At 43.8% G+C, this 18,486-nt stretch overlaps 1 protein-coding gene and 1 pseudogene across 1 annotated transcript; both read right to left on the reverse strand.

Annotated features, from left to right (window-relative positions):
* Positions 1–7,461: 7,461 nt before the first annotated feature.
* On the reverse strand, positions 7,462–9,190 carry LOC127757388 (uncharacterized). The gene is made up of 3 exons (XM_052282886.1): positions 8,996–9,190; positions 8,611–8,698; positions 7,462–8,227 (listed from the first exon to the last, which is right to left on the reverse strand). The coding sequence occupies exons 1-3, from the start codon at positions 9,188–9,190 to the stop codon at positions 7,590–7,592; spliced, it is 921 nt and encodes a 306-aa protein (XP_052138846.1). The 3' UTR covers positions 7,462–7,589.
* A 4,629-nt stretch (positions 9,191–13,819) lies between these two features.
* Positions 13,820–18,365, reverse strand: LOC127756192 (disease resistance protein RGA5-like; annotated as a pseudogene).
* Between the last annotated feature and the right edge of the window lie 121 nt (positions 18,366–18,486).

The following is an 18,486-nucleotide window of genomic DNA, read 5'->3' on the forward strand; positions in this document are numbered from 1 at the left end:
AATCAATAACAAAAGGGCTATAACAAGGCAATAGGTTATTCCCTCCCAATGACATTCAAAAATAAATGCAATAGTTGAATAGAAACAATAGCTTTAAATGGGATCAACATGCTGTCGACGAAAAAATCGAACACACCGGCCTGGGAGATCTGCTTAACTCCTGTGCAGGTCCAAAGGTTATTGAGATGCAGGTGTGCCAGTCAGTTTGATCCTGCAACTGACAAGATATGTAGACAGCAGATAAAACAGCCGATCGGCTGATAAGCCGATGTAGTGATTCCAGCCGATGCCGATACCAGCCGATAGCGATAGGGTTTAAGAAATCGTCTATGTGTCCAATGTAGATGATGATATAAATGCAATCGGCTGATAATGATGTAATAAAATAGCAATCTAATCCAGTATAAACCAATCGGCTAGAAACAAGATATAATAAGCACTGATCTGAAGGTTAAAGCATACATCGGCTGGAGGTCCAATGTCATTAAATCCACAAGATTAGATTAAACGATGAAACCTTTGTTGCGATCGGCTAAATCCAATATGTATACAATCCTTTTAAGCCGATGCAACGTCCAGATAACTCACCGGCTGAAACCCCGATGAAACCCTTATTGGCAATCAAGAAGCAGGCTAGAGATTATGGTTCTAAGCACGACTTAGTAGATCAAACTCAACTGATGCAGCACTAAGTATGAAAAGAAACACAATATCTAGACAATCAAGCCGTTGACTGAGTTTTCAGGGTGGTAGATGTCTAAGCTAATCTAATCTAGCAAGGCAATTTAATTAGCCGATACCGGTAGAAACCCTAAAACGAGAAGCAGCCGATAGAGCTAAATTGATATGCTAAGACTAGATTAACAGAGACATATGATAAATAGGTAGGCAAGTATATCATCCAAACCAGAGCAATCTAAGAGGTCGAATGTCCTGATGCAGCCTTGAACGATGCCGATGTAGACGATGCAATTGCCTGGGCCGACGGAACATTGGACTTACCCCTTAGCCAGATATCGAACACCGATGCAGCCCCGCGTCGGGTGCCAAGTTCCGCCGGACGATAAAATAAAGTAGAAAAGGTAAAAGGTGGCGATGCCCGAATTGTATTGATCGTGAAGATAGATTACAATGACCCCGGGTATACATATTTATACCCATGAGTAGATACTAGTCCTTGTAGGATAAGAAAGAAACTAAAGATAAAAGGAAAAGATAAAGTCCTTATCGGACACTAAACACACTTTCCTAAAGATAAAAGGAAACTAACAAACTATTCCTAATTAATAGATAACTTGCCATGCCGCATTCTTCTTGAACTCGGACTCTTCTGGATAAATTCCCTTTAATTGATCCGACTCCATTGAGAACACGGTTGCTGGCGACGGCGATGGAAAGTTTAGGGTTAGAGGAGAGAGATCGATCTGAATTGAACTCAAATCCGGCGATTTCCAAACGAAATTAGCGGACGATTCCAAACGAGAAAAGATAGAGGGGATCCCGGGGTTCATTTCCCCTCTATTGATTTGGCCGGATCAGGAAAGGGGCGGGCGAATTTTGGAAGGGGGCGGCGGCGGCTCGCGTGGCTAGGGCACGGCTGCGGTGGCGCGAGGTTGAAGACGGCCCTGACAGGTGGGCCCCACCTGTCAGCGGGAGCGAGGAGAGTGCGGGCGGCTCGGCTGGTGGGCGGACTGGGCCGGGGCGCGCTAGCTGGCCGGAGAGAGAGAGAGAGAGGGGGGTTTTGGGCCGACTTTCTGCCCAAAACCAAAAGAGGGATTTTAAAACCTTTTTCTATTTAAATTATTCATAAAATGCAATTCCATTTATTAAAAATACTTCCTTGGCTCAAATAAATCCTAGAAAAATCTAGGAACTATAGAATCAAGTGAAGTATTTAATAAAATTTTATCTAGCCCACTTTTATATTGGAATTTATTATTTAAAATTAGATCTTCTCTTCTAGGCTTTTAAAATCATTTCTAATAATTCCAATTAAACAACAATTTATACATTTAGGATTTTTATGGTGTGACACATTCGGAGGATGAAGCAACTTGGGAGAGAGAAGATGAGTTGAAAGCCACCCATCCCCATCTCTTCGCCAGTTCGTCCGAATCTCGGGGACGAGATTCCGTTTAAGGGGGGTAAGTTTGTCACACCCGGAGTTTTCCCTTTCCTTAGGTTTCAATTCACTAATAAATCATCTATAGAAATCACTTTTGTTAACCAGGAGAAAACTCTAATTAACAATATATTTAATAACCGGAATTGTCAGGGAGAATTTTTTTCGAATTGTCGTCGCGCGGCTGGCGAGGCGCGGAGCTAGAGGAACCCGATGCAGGAGAGACACGCTGGAGGGCAAGGTTAAGCGCACGAACCTGCTCCGAATATTCGAACGAAGACGCCTGGACTTGAGTCACGCGGTCCGGCAATGCATCAAGCTTTGCTGCGAGCGGCACCAATGGCTCTAGTGCACTCATCTTGCGAGCGAGATCAGAAATTTGGGCAGCCATGGAGGTGAGGTTTTTTGCTATCTCATCTAACTGGTTTTGTGTGGAGGGCATGGAATCGGAACCAGAGAAATCTGATACCAAGATGTCACGAGCTAGATTGGATGAAGGAATATGTCGAAGGTTATACTTGAAGGAAGTGGAGGGACGTGGCCCTGCACCTCGTCGGCGCGGCAGTGCCGTGATCGGCGACGCACCAGCGAGGCAGGGCAAGAACTGATATGATCACAAATTGCTTGATTGATTATTACTCTGCATCTGCCACAATACTTATAGTGGGGATGTCTTACAAATCAGAAACAAACTCTAACAAACCTTGGAAGATAAAATAACAAATCCTAACAAACTTAATCTAACCAAATTCCTATTCGTATTGCAGTGTTACTCGTCACGCGTGTTGTCGTCGATCAGGATTCCTGTCACGACGCCGGGCATACTGCAATCCCCACATGACATTCTTATTTCCCACATAATCACTAAACCCTAGCCACCTTCACCGAGCCGCCGTCCCCTGCCGTGCGCTGCCGCGAGGCGCCGCTACCCGCTGTCCCTGCCGCCGTCCGCCGTCCGCCGGAGCCGCCGCTACCTACTGTCGCTATTGCCTACGTTGCGTCGCCGGTACCCCGTTTTCCCTCTCCGTGGTTGTGTTTGCTTCTGCAACAACCAATTCGTCTATCTAATCTATTCTGTTTTGTTCTCATCTAGCGTCGTCGTCGATCCCGGGTGTTGCCGCCGGAACCGCCGCCGCCGCCTCCGTCATCCCTCTTCGGTTTTTGTTCCCCGGTGAGATGTCCCTCCTGTTTTTAGGGTTATGTTTCCTGGTGAGAAGTCCCACCGAGCCGCCGTCCCCTGCCGAGCCGCTGCCCTAAACCCTAGCCGCCGCGTCGTTGCTGCCACCGTGTGCCGTGCTACCGCCTAGTGCCGCCACCCCACCGAGCCGTGCGCCGCCTCTGCGAGCCACCGCCGCTTTGAGCTGTCGTGTCACGGTCGTGCGTTGCTAAAACCTAGCTATCGCTTTGACTTGTTGCTCGGTAGTTGTGTTGTCTAGCCGTAGGTGCAACCCTAAATTCCTACCGGCCTATCGTTTGCCGTACTGAGGCTCTACCGTGAATCACGTCTAGCCTACCGTTTTAGCCATAGCCATCTGTCTTTCCGTTAACCGTTCGTTTGAACGAAGTGTCGTCCCGTGCTTTGTTCGTTCGGTTGTTTTGAATCGTTCCCTAGTTGAAACCGTTCAGAGCCGCCAGTTCCGTTCGCCAGTTTCGGTTGATCATTTGGATGGTCCCGTGTCACGTAGAATTGACTCGTTGAATCGGTATCTCGTGAGGCTTGCTTACCAATGTTATATTTCCGTTGATCCTATTCCTTTTTGGCATTAATATATGATAAATGAATAAGGTTTTTGGGTTAATAGTAATAACACATTTCTTCTTGTAAAATTCATATATAATTCATTCGAGCTCCGTTTTAATCCACTCTAATTGCAGTAAATTCGTTAAAATGTCTAGAATCCATTAAAATTGGTTTCTTTTGCTGTTTCAGTAGCTTTATAGCTTGTATTTATTGTGTGCCTTGTTTGTCGTTTAGAATCCAGCAGTTCCAATGCTCCAGTTTATTTTGAAGTGGTTGCCAAGGTTCCGTCAGCTCAAGAGCAAAGCAAGTCATACGAATATCATTGATCATGTTGAACCCATTTGCAAAGTCCCTGCTTTTCTCTTAAAATTGCATTATTTTCATAATGTCATGTGGGATGGAATTTACTCGTACTCTGCCTTTTGAATACCTTAATTCATTGATAGCCTGGGATATTAATTTGACTAGATGATTGGTTTAGAAATGCTTAGCCATGCTTAGATCAATTAGCTCACAATGGGTTTCATTATAATTTAGTCCTTAATTGTTATTATGATATTATACCACCATGGTATATAATTAGTTAACTAAAACATGCTATATTGGTGGGTCGTGGGTGCATGGTTTTGCAAGTGGCGCCCATGACAATTAAGGACCGGTTCTCGGGAATCCCTAGAAGATAAACTCGTACTATCCACAAGCCTGATGGGCTCCGGGTTTGATCTAAAGTATAATCTTTTCTAGCTAACACACCGTTGGCAAGGGTGGGCATGATGGAGTATGGATGGAACTGGATATTGGTCTATGTTGCTTTCGGATTTACCTAGGCACGAGCGGGGACTGCCCATCGCCTATATAGGGATGGGGTGAAACCGGAGGTGGATGTGTTGGTTAGAGGAGGATATACGGAGGGTTATGTCACGATTTCCCCCTCTGCAGTATCGTAGCGGTACTTCGGGGAATGGTAACATGTGTGGAATCATGTCTTGTGGGTAAAGTTGTACACCTCTTATCAGAGTAAAACTATTCGAATAGCCGTGCTCGCGGTTATTGGGTGGTCAACCAGCTCATCGTGATTAGTCTCACCTTAATAATTTGACTTATTGAACTGGTGTAGTTCAGGTGGTTTGGTTGGGCCTGTTTCAATCTGGATTTAGCGTTGTATAGTGATGATGGTTAATACTACTACTTAATTATATCTATTGTTTTACTGCTTTCAACTTCTGATTTATAAATGTTGCTTTCATTCAAAATATCCTATAGCCTATTCCTTCGTGATATCCTTGCATCATACCTTCCCCTTGGTATGACTTGTTGTGTATGGTGGTTGTACTCAGTCTTGCTTTATTTTTCCCAATCCCCCAGAAGCAGAGAATATATCAGATGGTGAGTTCTATGAGGATTAAGCTTGTGCCGGACGTCGAGGTTTTGCTTGTGGATTTGGAGGAAGCTACGCTTTTGTCGTGAAGATTAAGTTTAGATAGTATTTAGTTTTTCCAATGCATTTGTGAGTTTATTTTATATTTTTGTAAGTCGTGGAACTGTATCAAATTGTCGTTTGTGTACTCTGGTTGATGCCTGTACAGAGGTTAAATGTACAGATAGCCGGTGATTCGGGATGTCGAATCTTTGGGCGTGACACCTCCCCACCCAGCGGTGCCTCTCCACCTCCCCTCCCCTCTTGACGGTGCCTCTCAGTGCGGCGGCTTCCCGCGGGTAGATCCGGCGGCACCAAAGGCGTCAGCTGCTTCCCACGGCCCGGTCCGGCGGTGGCGGCAGCTTCCCGCGGTGGATCCGATGGCGATGATGGTGCTAGCGGCTTCCCACGGCCCGATCCACCGGCAGCACGGCTCCCGCGGTGAATCTGACGGCGACAGCGGCAGCCGCGGATTCGGCGGCACCGACGGCGCCGATGGCTACACGCGTGGCGGTGGCGCTGGCTTCCCGCATCGGATTTGATGGCTACGACGGTGGCGGTGGCTTCCGGTGATGATTTTTTTCCTCTTTCGCTTGGTTGTCCTATTGGATTTTGTGTCTATGTGTTGCGATGAATTTTCACAGAATCCATCATGCATTTGGTTGTTGATACGAACTCTGGATGATTTTTTTTTGTCTTGGAGTGATTTTTTTTAGGGGGGGGGGATGGACGAAAAATTAACGTGTTGACGGACAAGGTGACGATCAGAAAGTTTAATTAGTTCTATTAAGAGGTGCCTTTTTTTAAAAATAAACTAACGCTTATAAAATATTATAGGTGTCCGTTTGTTTAAAACCAACACATATAATATCTTATAGGTGCTGGTAAAAAACCGGTACCTACGAAAACCGAGCCGAGTCTTATCCAACCATCCACAACGCCAAAGCCGAGCTGGCGGGGCCCACCGAGGAGATAAGGCACCGAGATCCATCCAATTTTTTTACTCTCTCGTTTTCCTCTCCTCTCTCACTCGGTCTTCTCTCTCGCTCTCCTCTCTCCGAGGTGGCAGTGCAAGAGGGGAGGCGGCGGTCGACAGGCGGCGGCGGCGGCGGCGATGGCTGCGCCCTCCCCTCCGCGGTGTGCAGCGGGAGGAGCGGCGGATGCCCAGAGGCGCCCTCCCTTAGCCAGATCTGGCGGGAGGAAGGGCTACAGAACCGCGCCGCCTCACCGTCCTCCGTGCCGTCCGCCTAGAAAGCAGCGCAAGGATTGATGCCGTCCTTGCCGCCGTCCCGCGTCAAGCTCGTCCACAAGGCCTACGACCGCGCCAAGCACTTCCGCCACCGCACATCGCCTTTGTACCGCAGCCTCGGATTCTATCATTTCTACATTGTCACTTAGATGGATCGGATTTGGGAGGGAGGTAATACATGGGTATTAGGTTTCTTGTGGGGAACAAATTCATGAGGTCAAGATTAAATTTGGTATTTGCGTGTTGTTTTTGGTTGTCTAGTTGATTGATTGATTTGGAGATCTAGCTTGTGGATTATTTTTTTTAAGACAGACTCGGACTCAAACGATTGGGAGGAACGAATTGCACGGATGAGTGAAAAATCACGCATACGGACAAAAATTAGTGACGGTTAGAAAATTATGAATCTTTTAATTAGTTAAGTCATAGATTTTGTTGGTTTGAGCTGTACCTGGAAATCTTTGTCGTTCCGGATATTCAGGCCGGTGAATATCACAGGACGAAACCCACCACGTGCATTACGAGCAGACTGGATCTGGAAAAGGCCGAGTAAACAACCCTTTGTATTTGTACGTAGGAATTTTTCTATGCAAGATCGTGCAAGAGGAAACAAACTTAACTAGTATTGTACGTCGGAATATTTTTTATGCAAGATCGTGCAAGACAAAACAAACTTAACTGGCATCATTTTCCTTTAGTTATTCTCCTTTTCCTTTTACTTACTCACATATATATATATATATATATATATATATATATATATATATATATATATATATATATATATATATATATATATATTAGAATAATAAAATACATAATTAAAAGAGTGGCGCGAATATATAACTAAGACAAATAATTTGTTCTTCAAGATAATCAAGCATACAGTCAAACACTTACTTAGTAGTCACACAACATAACATTCATAAACCCCAGACATAGACATAGTTTCTCAAACTAATAATCAAGCGATACAGTCATACACTTGATAGTCACACAACATCAAACATTTATGTTGTGCTAAATACAAACCCCATACACTTGGTAGAGTCACGCAACATCAACATTCATGCTGGGCTAAATACAAACCCCAGACATCTGTAACGTCAGATGACCACACAATGAAGTCTCCACCAAACTCTCTCTTCTGATAATGAGAATGAGCTTTGATCCCGTGAGAATTTCTAACCTTGTAAAATGTTTCTGTTTTGTTGCCATTAGACCCTACTCCACATCCGATCAAAGCAACTGCATGAGCATCACTAGTGTTCTCACATGTTGGGGCACAATAATACTGACCATCACTTAAATAATTAAATAGGAAACCGTGACGAATCCCTGCTACTAATGGGAAGCCTCCTGCCAACAATCTAGTTATGTAAAGAACATCCTTAGGGTCAACACGAAAATAACTTCGAATCTTAAGGCGTGGGACTGGAGTTGTTGTAACATCAGAAGCTCCAATCGATATAGCAATCCCATCACTTTTTAGAACTTCCATGACAATTGGACAATTATCATAAGTCTCATATAACTTATCTTGAGGTTCATTTCCTAGTTTAAAACCAGTCCTTTTGTTATATGTCTCAACCATCTCATTTATATCAAATGGAGCAGAAAACACAAATCCCTTTTGTGCTCCTTCCAGTCTACGGGTACAATCAATTACCGCAGTAATTGCATATAGAGTACAATGTGCTGAAATGAAAATACAGGGAAAATTTTAAAAGGTATTCGTGTTAAAGAGATAGGAAATGTAGTAGGATAAGTGTATCCAAAAGAAAAGTAAAAATAAATGAAATAATGATAATAAAAATTAGATGAAACAAATAAAAATGGTTTCAGATGATAAAAGGAGCACCAAAAACTGTGTTGAATTCTAAGTTCTCTAACACAAATAAGAAATAAAATCACATCTACAATCAATGTACAATGTGTAATTTGTGAAATCCAGTCCAAAGTGCAAATGATGGTAACTATATATGGTGTTACAGGAAAAGATAAGTAACCTTGGTCAATGAAAGTTTACCAAAATAAAATTTACTCAAAATAAATAATAGGGCTCGGAATAGTATACTTACGTTCAAGTTTTTGATCATAGGTCTTAAAATCCAAAGAAATACCATTGAGTGTACATTGAGTTATCTTCCACTCGTAAGCTGCATTGTTCTGAGAGAGGGAGGAAAATGCTAGTAAAGAATGGCCATGTACAAATATCTTATATTTAAAACTTCTTTACGAAGTAAAAAAGCATTAAAGATGTGAAAAAGATGAATGGAGCTAGTTTAGAAGAGAGAGAAGTAAAAAAACATTAAAGATGTGAAAGAGATGAATGGAGCTAGTTTAAAAAAGAGAGAGGAAAATGCAAGTAAAAAATGGCCATGTACAAATATCTTGTGTTTAAAACTTCTTCACGAAGTAAAAAAGCATTAAAGATGTGAAAAAGATGAAATGGAGCTAGTTTACCTTCAAACCACAGTCAACACACCCGAATGGAGGTAAGTCTACAAGCATATTCTTGATAGGCTCGTACTCCTTCCTACACCCGGGGCAAATCCAATTGCTGACGTAATCCATGGCCTTCCTCTTATCACGGTACAGGGCAGCCCGCTCATCTAGCTCAGAAATCTCCGGAGCAGGCCCGATGACCCAACTACCCATCTGAATCTGATGCCAGCAAACAAGTAAATGAAATGGCTAAGAATGTGCATAGCAGAGAAGAAGAAGGGAGGGTCTAGAGCCCTTCAGGAAGAGAGAAGATAGCGTACCCGGCAGATCGGAGGCGGTGCGTGCCCCGGCAGCGTAGATAGGCGAGCGGCGGCGGATGGATAAACAAGGAGGAGAAACCCTACATAATGGCGGGGGGGGGGGGGGGATTCCATATCCTTTATAAACGAATTTCCCTAAAAAGTAGGGGATGATCCGTGAATTAACCTAGCCATCAACTAAAAAAAATCCTACAAAAGCATAATGGAAAAGTAGGAAGGACTCCTTGCTTTGGATCTAGTTATACTCTTCGAGTATATCGACAATTCCAAAAAACTGCTCATACTATCATTATAGTATAATGAGGAGCGATTGTTTACGGCCCTATCGTCTAGTGATGCCCCTATCGTCTAGTGGTTCAGGACATCGGGGGGGGGGGGGGGGTGGCAAGTGCTGCTATGGTTATGGGCCTGCCCTTTTGGGCCAGGCCTTCGATTTTTCTTTTCCTGAATGGAATAAGTTCACCATAGATCCCTTAGGTTGATCCACGTACCGAAATACTTAATATAACGCGCCCTTCAACTCCTGAAACTGTTGCAAACTTAATCCTAAGACGGTTTGGATGATGGTTTCAACTGACATGGTATCTACGTATCTAGTTTGACTAGATCCTCATCCCACATGACACTTGCAATCATAAAAAAAAGGGGCTTTGTTTCTGTTTCACCCATTCGTATCTATTAGTCTTGTCAAACTTAGAAACTTTTGTTTTGGACGAAGAGTTGAAGGACAAATTCACAATCATCTATAAGAATTCAGTTTTCCAACGTCGAAATCTATAAATGGTATTGTAAATACAAAGAGTGTGTTCTCAGGGATGTGGGGATTATTAATGAAACACCAATGAACATAGGAGATTGTTTGAGGAGAAGAGGTGTACTAAATACAGGGTTATGGATGTCTTTTGTGCTAGTTTTTGTTGGCTAGTGTCCTTAACTTGCATGTGGTTTCCAAAGGAATCTCAACATGAAGAGATGAAGAGATCTACAGCAAGAGGAATAACCAAGCAGAAAGACTAATGGAACTGAAGCCGGTGGTGTAAATGATCTACCTGATGCTATATAGTTATAGTGGTCGACATGGATTTTGTTCCAGAAGTATAATTAAATGAAGTCCGTTTAGATGCTTTTGAACTTATGAACATTTTGAAGGTGTAATCAGGGGATGTTTCTAACTTGAGGGAAGCTCAATGCATCATGTCATGTCATGTGTAGCATTTGATATGATAATATCAAGCATCATCTCATGAATTCTACAGGAGAATAGCTCATGGCTGAAGTCTTCCATCACAGCACAGGTTAGAGCATGCTCCTGTGACGACCTAGCATCAGGGTTCACACTTTCAGAATTATTTGAAATTTTAACAAATTTAACTGAATTTGAATATAATTTGACCAAATTTCACAAAAAATGGAAAAATCCAAAAATTTTGGTCGAGATAGTTGCTTGCCGAGGGTCCAAAATTTTGAGCCGAAATTTCAGACCTCCTGCCTATCACTGGAGATTTTGCTCTTCAAGTTGGTCGATTGCGACGAGCAGCTGGACCGGTGGGAGACCGACAGACCTTTACTGCCCGGCAAGGCATCATGAAGCCATGTACAACGCGTGGCTCTGGCTCATAGTCTCACGGCTTTACGTCGGACATGCGCACCCATGGCAGTAAGGACCGTGGCTCCGCAGGCCGATTCCGCGCTTGCAGAGGAACCGCTCGAAGCGCCGCACTTGGGCTCAGGAAGGGCGAAGCCACAGCTCGAGGCCACGCATTGGCAGAGCCGGAGCCCCGTGCGTCGCCTCATCCAATCGCCAGATCCGCCGCCACTGCTGCTCCCCGCTGCCGACGCTCGCGAAGAAGGGAGGGGGAGAGGAACCGCTGCCGTTGTGGTCCTCGCCGCCAGATCTGGCGAGCCCGCCGCCAAGCTCGTCGCGCCGTCGGCGAGCTTGTCTGCGTCGTCATGGGGGGAGGAGGACGGCGGCGTCGAGCCCGGGTTCGGATCCACCGCCGACGCTCGCGAAGAAGGGAGGGGGAGAGGAACTGCCGCCATTGTGGCCCCCGCCGCCAGATCTGGCGAGCCCGCCGCCGCCAAGCTCGCCACGCCGTCGGTGAGCTCGTCTGCGCCGTCGTGGGGGGAGGAGGACGGCGGCGTCAAGCCCGTATCCGGATCCGCTGATGAGATGCGGAGCTCACTAGCAAATATAGCGAATGAGAGAGGGAGAGAGAGAGATGGCTTGGGAGAGAGAGGGGGGAGAGAGATGGCTCGGGAGAGAGAATAAAAAAGAGGGGGGAAGAGGCTAATAGTGGGTCCACATAGTGTTTAGGGGGTGCATATGTACTTATTTTGGTTGTTATAGGGTCCAAAATATAAAGTTTTAATAGGTTTGATAATAACATACAACATAAGGGCAGACATATAAATAGATAGGGGCTGAAACACAAAATACGTTTTGGAGTGATTTCCACTGTAGGTAGTGTGACCTTTGTGTGGTTCTATCCTATGTGGAGTCTTGAGACCACCGGTGCTTGTGGCCTCCATTGTACATGCCCTGATGCATTCCTAGCTACTCTGCGTCCCATCCACTCGATTCATTTTCATTCTGGACTGGGAACTTCGGTCAATAACCTTGATGGATATCCACATGTTCTTCAGAGCTGAATTGGTGGGTTTTTTTGGGAAAAAGTACACCGAAGGTCCCTCAACTTATCATCGGGATAAAAAAACGTCCTCGAACCACAAAACTAGATATATGGGGTCCCTTAACTATACAAAACCGGTCACCAGAAGTCCTTCGGTGGTTTTAACCTCGGTTTCGATCTACGTGGCGGCTGAGTCAGCGTGGGACCCACATGTTAGGTGTGCACATCACCATCTCTCTTTCCCCTTTCTCTTTCTCTGTTTCTATCCTTCCTTCCTCTCGCTCCCTGCTCTCTGCTCTCGCACGCCGCCTCCGCCGGCCGCCGTCGCGGCGCCGCCCTCCTTCTCTCCCGCCTCGCCCCGGCCAACTTGCAGAGAGAGAGAGATGAGGAAGGGAGAGAAGAGGGGAAAAAGGGAGAGGAGGCTGACGTGGATACCCTGATATGTGGGGCTCACGTGGGTTCCATGGTGACTCGGCCGTTACGTAGACCAAAACCGGAGTCAAAACCACTTAAGGACATCGGGTGACCGGTTTTGTATAGTTAAGGGACCCCCTGCATATCTGGTTTTGTGGTTTGAGGATGTTTTTTATCCCGATTACAAGTTGAGGGACCTTCGGTGTACTTTTCCCCTTTTTTTTTCTCGGCAAATTTTTTGTCATGCTGACGAGGTATAGGAGATGAAGCGGATGGATGCATTGCGTTGATTCTTGCCATTTGACTCTTACTTTGGACGTGTGGATCAATCAACTGCCAAAGTTACTGTTGCTATAACAATTATATATACTATACCTATCATACAGTCCCACGTATCCTCCTCTCCGATTCTTAGCAAGCAATCCCGAAAACAATGCTGCAGTTAATTAAAGTCTTAACATAAATGTATTCGTATACATTAATATCCGCTCAACATCAGTAACTATTTCGTCCCTAGATAATTCTGAAAATTTAGGTGTGTTTGTCTCTGTACCAATATCAGCAGCGGTGTAGCAATGGTGGTCTCTACCGATAACTGGAGTAGGATGAGTAGTACCGGAAGTATCCCTGTTTCTGCCGTGTTTTTGTTGCTGGGTAGTTGCAGAGCTGTTCCCGTTTATCCAGCTCAGTGTTTCCTCGGCCCGGATGTGGCCCGTTTCCTTTACCAGTTTAAGTATGAACTGTAAGCTGGGTCCTCCCCTGCGAATCTGTTTCTCAGCTTTCTATATAAGCTGGGCCTTTGCGGCCTTTTCTCTAAAAAAAAAGTTTCCCCAGTTTTTGAGTCCCAAATTGAAGTTCTGATCTGAAATTAGTTGCTGTTCGGATCATAGGGTTTGCCATTGTTTTCTCCCAAATCATAGGTGATTTGATTTCACCGGTGTTTTTGGTAACCAAAAGTTACAGGGGTCTTTCTATACAAGGGAGAAAAAAGTCTGTAACTTCCAAGCAGGCCCTAAATAAAATGCATATGCACGAGTCTTGCCAGGAAGGTAATTGTGCTAACTTCCTTGCTAAGCTGTTATTGTGGATTCATGCTTCAGTAACGATTTACTACCTCCGTCCCAAAATAAGTTCATTTTTCACCCATCTCTCACATATCAATACAAAAGCAAAAAGACTACAATGCCCCTACTTTATCAAATCTCAATACAACTATTCTTTAATTTATCTACTGCCAATACAATTATTCCTTACTTTCACAAACTCCGATGCAATAGTGAACTTATTTTGGGACAAATGGAAAAAGCTAAAAATGGGACAGAGAGGAAGCATAAAGATTCTACCTTTTTCTTGTTTCCTGCTGGTCTACAGTCTAGCAGCATTCTTCCTCTCTAGCACTGCAGTCCACTATATTTATGGTTTTCCAGGATGCTGCAAAGCACACTTCATTTTCATTCTTCAAAGACAAAGGGCTGGTTAGAAACAACAAAAATAAGAAAAACAGTATGACCTGAATTGCAGTACACAAAAAGGACAGAATCTCACCACTTGAACTGGCGTTCAACTTAACTTGTCGGTCATCGCTGTTCATCATTCAAATGCTTGCTCTCTGTTCACTCTCTCCTCTCATTGATCCTCTCTCTTGTGCGTTCTCGTCAACAAAATCTTAGCAATTTGTTTCCGGTTAGAGAATAGCTCGGACACTTTTAGCAAGTGAAGTCAATGGGTTCAACTGTTCAAGCCTTCCAAACCGCATCCTTCTTTCACAAGTAGTCACCACTGGTCAGGGTCATTAGAAGGATAATTCCAAGGTGCACCTCCAAAAATCAAGCCAGCACCAGGATGATGTGTGGCAAATAAGCTACTCAGCGCAGATTTTGCAGTTTCTATGTCACGTCTGTCAGCACCATAATCCCGGTTTATGTGAATTTCTCTTAGGCATGCTGGCAGGTGATCAATGCCAACAGGTAAGCAAGTGCCGCTGCATTTCTCCCATCCCGTTGCATCAAGCCATAGCTCAAGCTTCTGTAACCTGGGCATAGAACAAGCTTTGAAGTCCAGGAATGGCTTATGACACCTGAACAGCAAGTGCTTGAGAGCTCGGAATGCCATGCCCGTACCGGAGAAGATGACTCTTTCTTCTGGGCACACTAGAAGCCTCAAGTCGAGGTGAACAAGGGAAGGTAAACATGCAAGAATAGTAACACCATCATCCATGGGCAATGCCTTCCTAATCGTAAGCTTCAAGCTGTGAAGGTCACGAAGCTGTACGATCCATGAGGGTATCCTGGAAAACAAGCAACGTTCCAGATGGAGCTTCCAGAGATGGCGCGGTGGAGGGGACAGTGTGCTCAAGCCATCAACCTGCAACCATGAAGGAAAATGTTTCAGCAGAACGATGTTCCTGAGGCTGCCGGAAGATCGCGAGAGTCGTTCAAGGGAACAGCGCAGGGCTTCAATACGGCTAGTCACATCCTCCAAGGGCTCACTACTGCTGCAGTCAAGTTTAAGATCTCTTAAGTTGGTCAGCTCACCAAGGCATTCAATATTGCTCATTGAGTTTTTTATTAAATCAAACCACTCTAGGTTACGCAAGGATTTCAGGTCGCCAATCCCATTGGGCAGAACTGTATTTGCTGGAATAAACAGCTGTGACAAATGGGGCAAACTAACAATATCTGATGGAATGCTCAATTCTTCTGATGTATGCAGCTCAATTGTCTCCAAATGCCACATCCCACCAAGTTGGCTAGGTAGCACCAACTTGACATCATGTGAAATCTTTAAATATCTCAGCAGAGAAAATCCACAGATACCTGTAAGGTCCACTCTTTTTCCCCTCCATCTCTGAGGAAATTCAAGAAGTAGAACTCGCACATATTTGAACTCCAAGGATGAAGGCCTAAAACTGTTTTTGAAAAATGCAGCTGAACGAACTTGCGACAGTGATCTATTGTTTGATGCTGGTATCACACCGTCCTCTTCATCAGCATAGTGGAAAGAAACTCGACGGATCTTCGTGTGCAGTCCTGGTGCCACAGTACGATCATCTATTACAGAAAAGAAGTTCTCCTCGGCAGACTTCGACCTGATAATTTCCAGCATTATATCATGTATTCTGCAGGATAACACCTCATCATTGTAATCTGTATATATGGGTTGAACCATGCTCCTATTGATAAGCTCATTGAAGTAGCTACCTGCAACATCATCCACATCTAGACCACTGATTTTACTCACGAATCCTTCAGCTATCCATTGTCTTACCAAATCATTCTTCTTTATTATGTAGTCCTCTGGATACATACTGACATATAGAAGGCATGTCTTAAGATGGTGAGGAAGGTTATTGTAGCTCAGTTCCAGTATCTGCCTCATTCCACCCAAGGTAGGATTTCCTTCAAACATGGACCTCATAGAATTATTTACATATTCCCAGGTGATATATGGTTGACCAGATAGAAAGCTAGCTATACTGATGATTGCAAGTGGCAAGCCATCACACTTTTTTAGAATATTAGTTGTAACCTCTTCAAATATATCAGGGAAAGCTTCATGGGATCCAAATATTCTACTATAAAAGAGATTTCGTGAATTTTGGTCAGTAAGTGATTTCATCTTATATATATATACGCTTGACTGTTGGAGCAACAGGTGGTAGCAACAGACAAAATTCGTGTAGTTGTTAATACCCTGCTGCCATACTTGTTCTCTGGAAAAGCACATCTAATAATGTTCCACTCAAAGGAATCCCATAAATCATCTACCACAATGAAGTACCTGCCAAAAAATTTCATGGATTTCTCTACACAGTATCAACGTAATGTAGTACATAGATGAAATTGTGCAAAGTGTCTTACATATATCTATTTAGAGGAATAGCTTTTCGGCAAGTGAAATAAAATGAATTACTAATTATCTCACGGGGTCAATAGAAAAAAGGAACATTGAAATTCATCTAACTTCATGCTTTCTTTATAAATAGAACATAAGAATTCCCGGCCAATGAATCATCCCAATGTACTCCCTCCGTTTCAGGTTACAAGACATTTTGACTTTAGTCAAAGTCAAACTGCTTCAAGTTTAACTAAGTGTGTAGAAAAAATAATAACATTTTCAACCCAAGACAAATTTATTATGAAAATATATTCGATTATTGATTTAATGAAACTAATTTGGTATTATAAATATTACTATATTTGTCTATAAACTTTGTCAAATTTGAAATAGTTTGATTTTGACCAAAGTCAAAACGTCTTTTAACCTGAAACAGAGGGAGTATAAGGCTCCTATCGGATGGCCCATTAAGCCAAAGAAAAAGCCAAATTTTAAATTTTCAAACTTAATTTTGAGATTGATTTTGAGATATTTTCAACGTAGTTTCTTTTTCAGCATTGGCTTTTAAGTTACCAAGAACACATATATAAAAGATTTACCTACAAATTTATTTTTATTTCCTAATAAGCTATTTTGGCTTATTAGAAAAAATGCGAAATGATGGGGCCCTAATTTAATGAACTTAAGGGAACTTTGGAATGTAGCACTTTAAAGTAGTGATAGTAGAATTTTTATCCATTTATACTCACCTTATTTTGCATATGACATTCAAAGTTTGAAGCGCATTCATTACTTAACCTTTGTACATTAGTATTGAAAAATCAGTTTCATATTCTGAGTGTCAGAAATCTTTGTATTGCCGTCTGAACTTGCAAATTGAATTTCAACACTTAAAGCTTTAAAATTCCAAATACTTATAATTCAAGTTATTATGAGCACAATCTACAAGAATTGGAACGAACGTAAAAGTAGGAATCAGAATTTTCATGCATTTACCCTTTCAAGTTATAGCTTTGTAGGCCTGATAATTTTATAGGACTTCACCTAGAATTTAGATGGTTTTTTTAGATAATGAACAATTTAAATCTACTTATGTAATTTCATTTTTTGACAAAAACAAAAGCTTATGACTGCAAACATAGTATGATGAGAATCATTACCTCTTATCCCGCAGACTATTTATGATATCATTGAGAATCCCATCCAAATTGGTGTTGTGCACAGAGCACTGCCCCCTAACTTCCAACAATATTCTATTGAGAAGCTTTGGTATGTCAGGTTTTTGAGATACCGACACAAACGCGCCGCAGTCAAATTTCCTTTCAAGCTTGCGGTACACTTCCTTTGCAAGCGTGGTTTTGCCTACACCTCCAAATCCTACAATAGAAGCCACCTTCAGCCCTTGCTCTTCACCCATCAGCAATTCGAGGAGCTCATCTCTCGGCGCATCAATTCCAACAAGGCCAGCCGCCTCCGAATAGATTGCGACCACTCGCGGGTCAACCGGAACATGTCTGGAATTGGGGGTATACTCATCAATCTTGTACCTCATGCGGCGCTCGCTCACCTCTTTCACAAGGTTCTTGATCTCCTGAATACTGTTACCAATCTGATGGCGTGCCCTTATCTCCTTCAGAAATTTAACCGTCTTGTGAACAAATCCATTGCTTCCATTGTTCTTGTCAAGCTGATGCAAGAAATCATCGATGCAATCCTCAATGTCATAGGACATCTCCCTCACTTGGTCTCTCCACTCCTTGGCCTGACCATCAAGCTCATCCATGGCGGCGAGCTTCTCAAGAAGGGCCCTCATGCTTCTCAACTCGTCCTCCAAGGAAGCCACCTCCTTCCGGACGCCTCTCAGCTTGCCGTACTCTTCCCCCATCATTGCGGCGAGCTTGGATAGGAGGGAGTTGATCGCACCACTGGAGGCGCTCGCCATGGTTACGGCCAAAGGTATCTTTGTTGCTTAGACAGTACGCACTCACTTGGAGTTGGAAGAAGCCGTGGATGCAGCGCCGCGCAGGAGCCGAGCCGCGCGTCGCCTGACGGAGCAACCGGAGGTGGCCTCCACGGCGACTCGCCGGTGCTCACTGGGCTGGTCGATTGCAGGATGTGAAATCCGGCGAGTGGCAGTCCGGCACGGAAGAGACGTGAAATGGGGAATTTCAGGTAGAGCAGGTCAAAAAATCAGAGGGGAATTTAACTGATACGCCGTTGACTTCTTAATATGTTGACCATTCTTCTTATCTATTACTCTCTCAGTTTCGTTTTATTTGACACCGTCGACTTTTTAGCACATGTTTGA

Source organism: Oryza glaberrima, chromosome 12 (assembly GCF_000147395.1).
Source record: "Oryza glaberrima chromosome 12, OglaRS2, whole genome shotgun sequence".
Lineage (NCBI taxonomy): Eukaryota > Viridiplantae > Streptophyta > Magnoliopsida > Poales > Poaceae > Oryza > Oryza glaberrima.

Bases quoted from the DNA above. Each gene is read 5' to 3' on its own strand.
- LOC127757388 (XM_052282886.1), bottom strand. From the start codon at position 9,190: ATGGGTAGTTGGGTCATCGGGCCTGCTCCGGAGATTTCTGAGCTAGAT. The intron at 8,699-8,995 runs GTAAACTAGCTC...TCCCTCTCTCAG, and splicing joins GTGTTGACTGTGGTTTGAAG to AACAATGCAGCTTACGAGTG. The intron at 8,228-8,610 runs GTAAGTATACTA...TTTTCATTTCAG, and splicing joins CTATGATCAAAAACTTGAAC to CACATTGTACTCTATATGCA.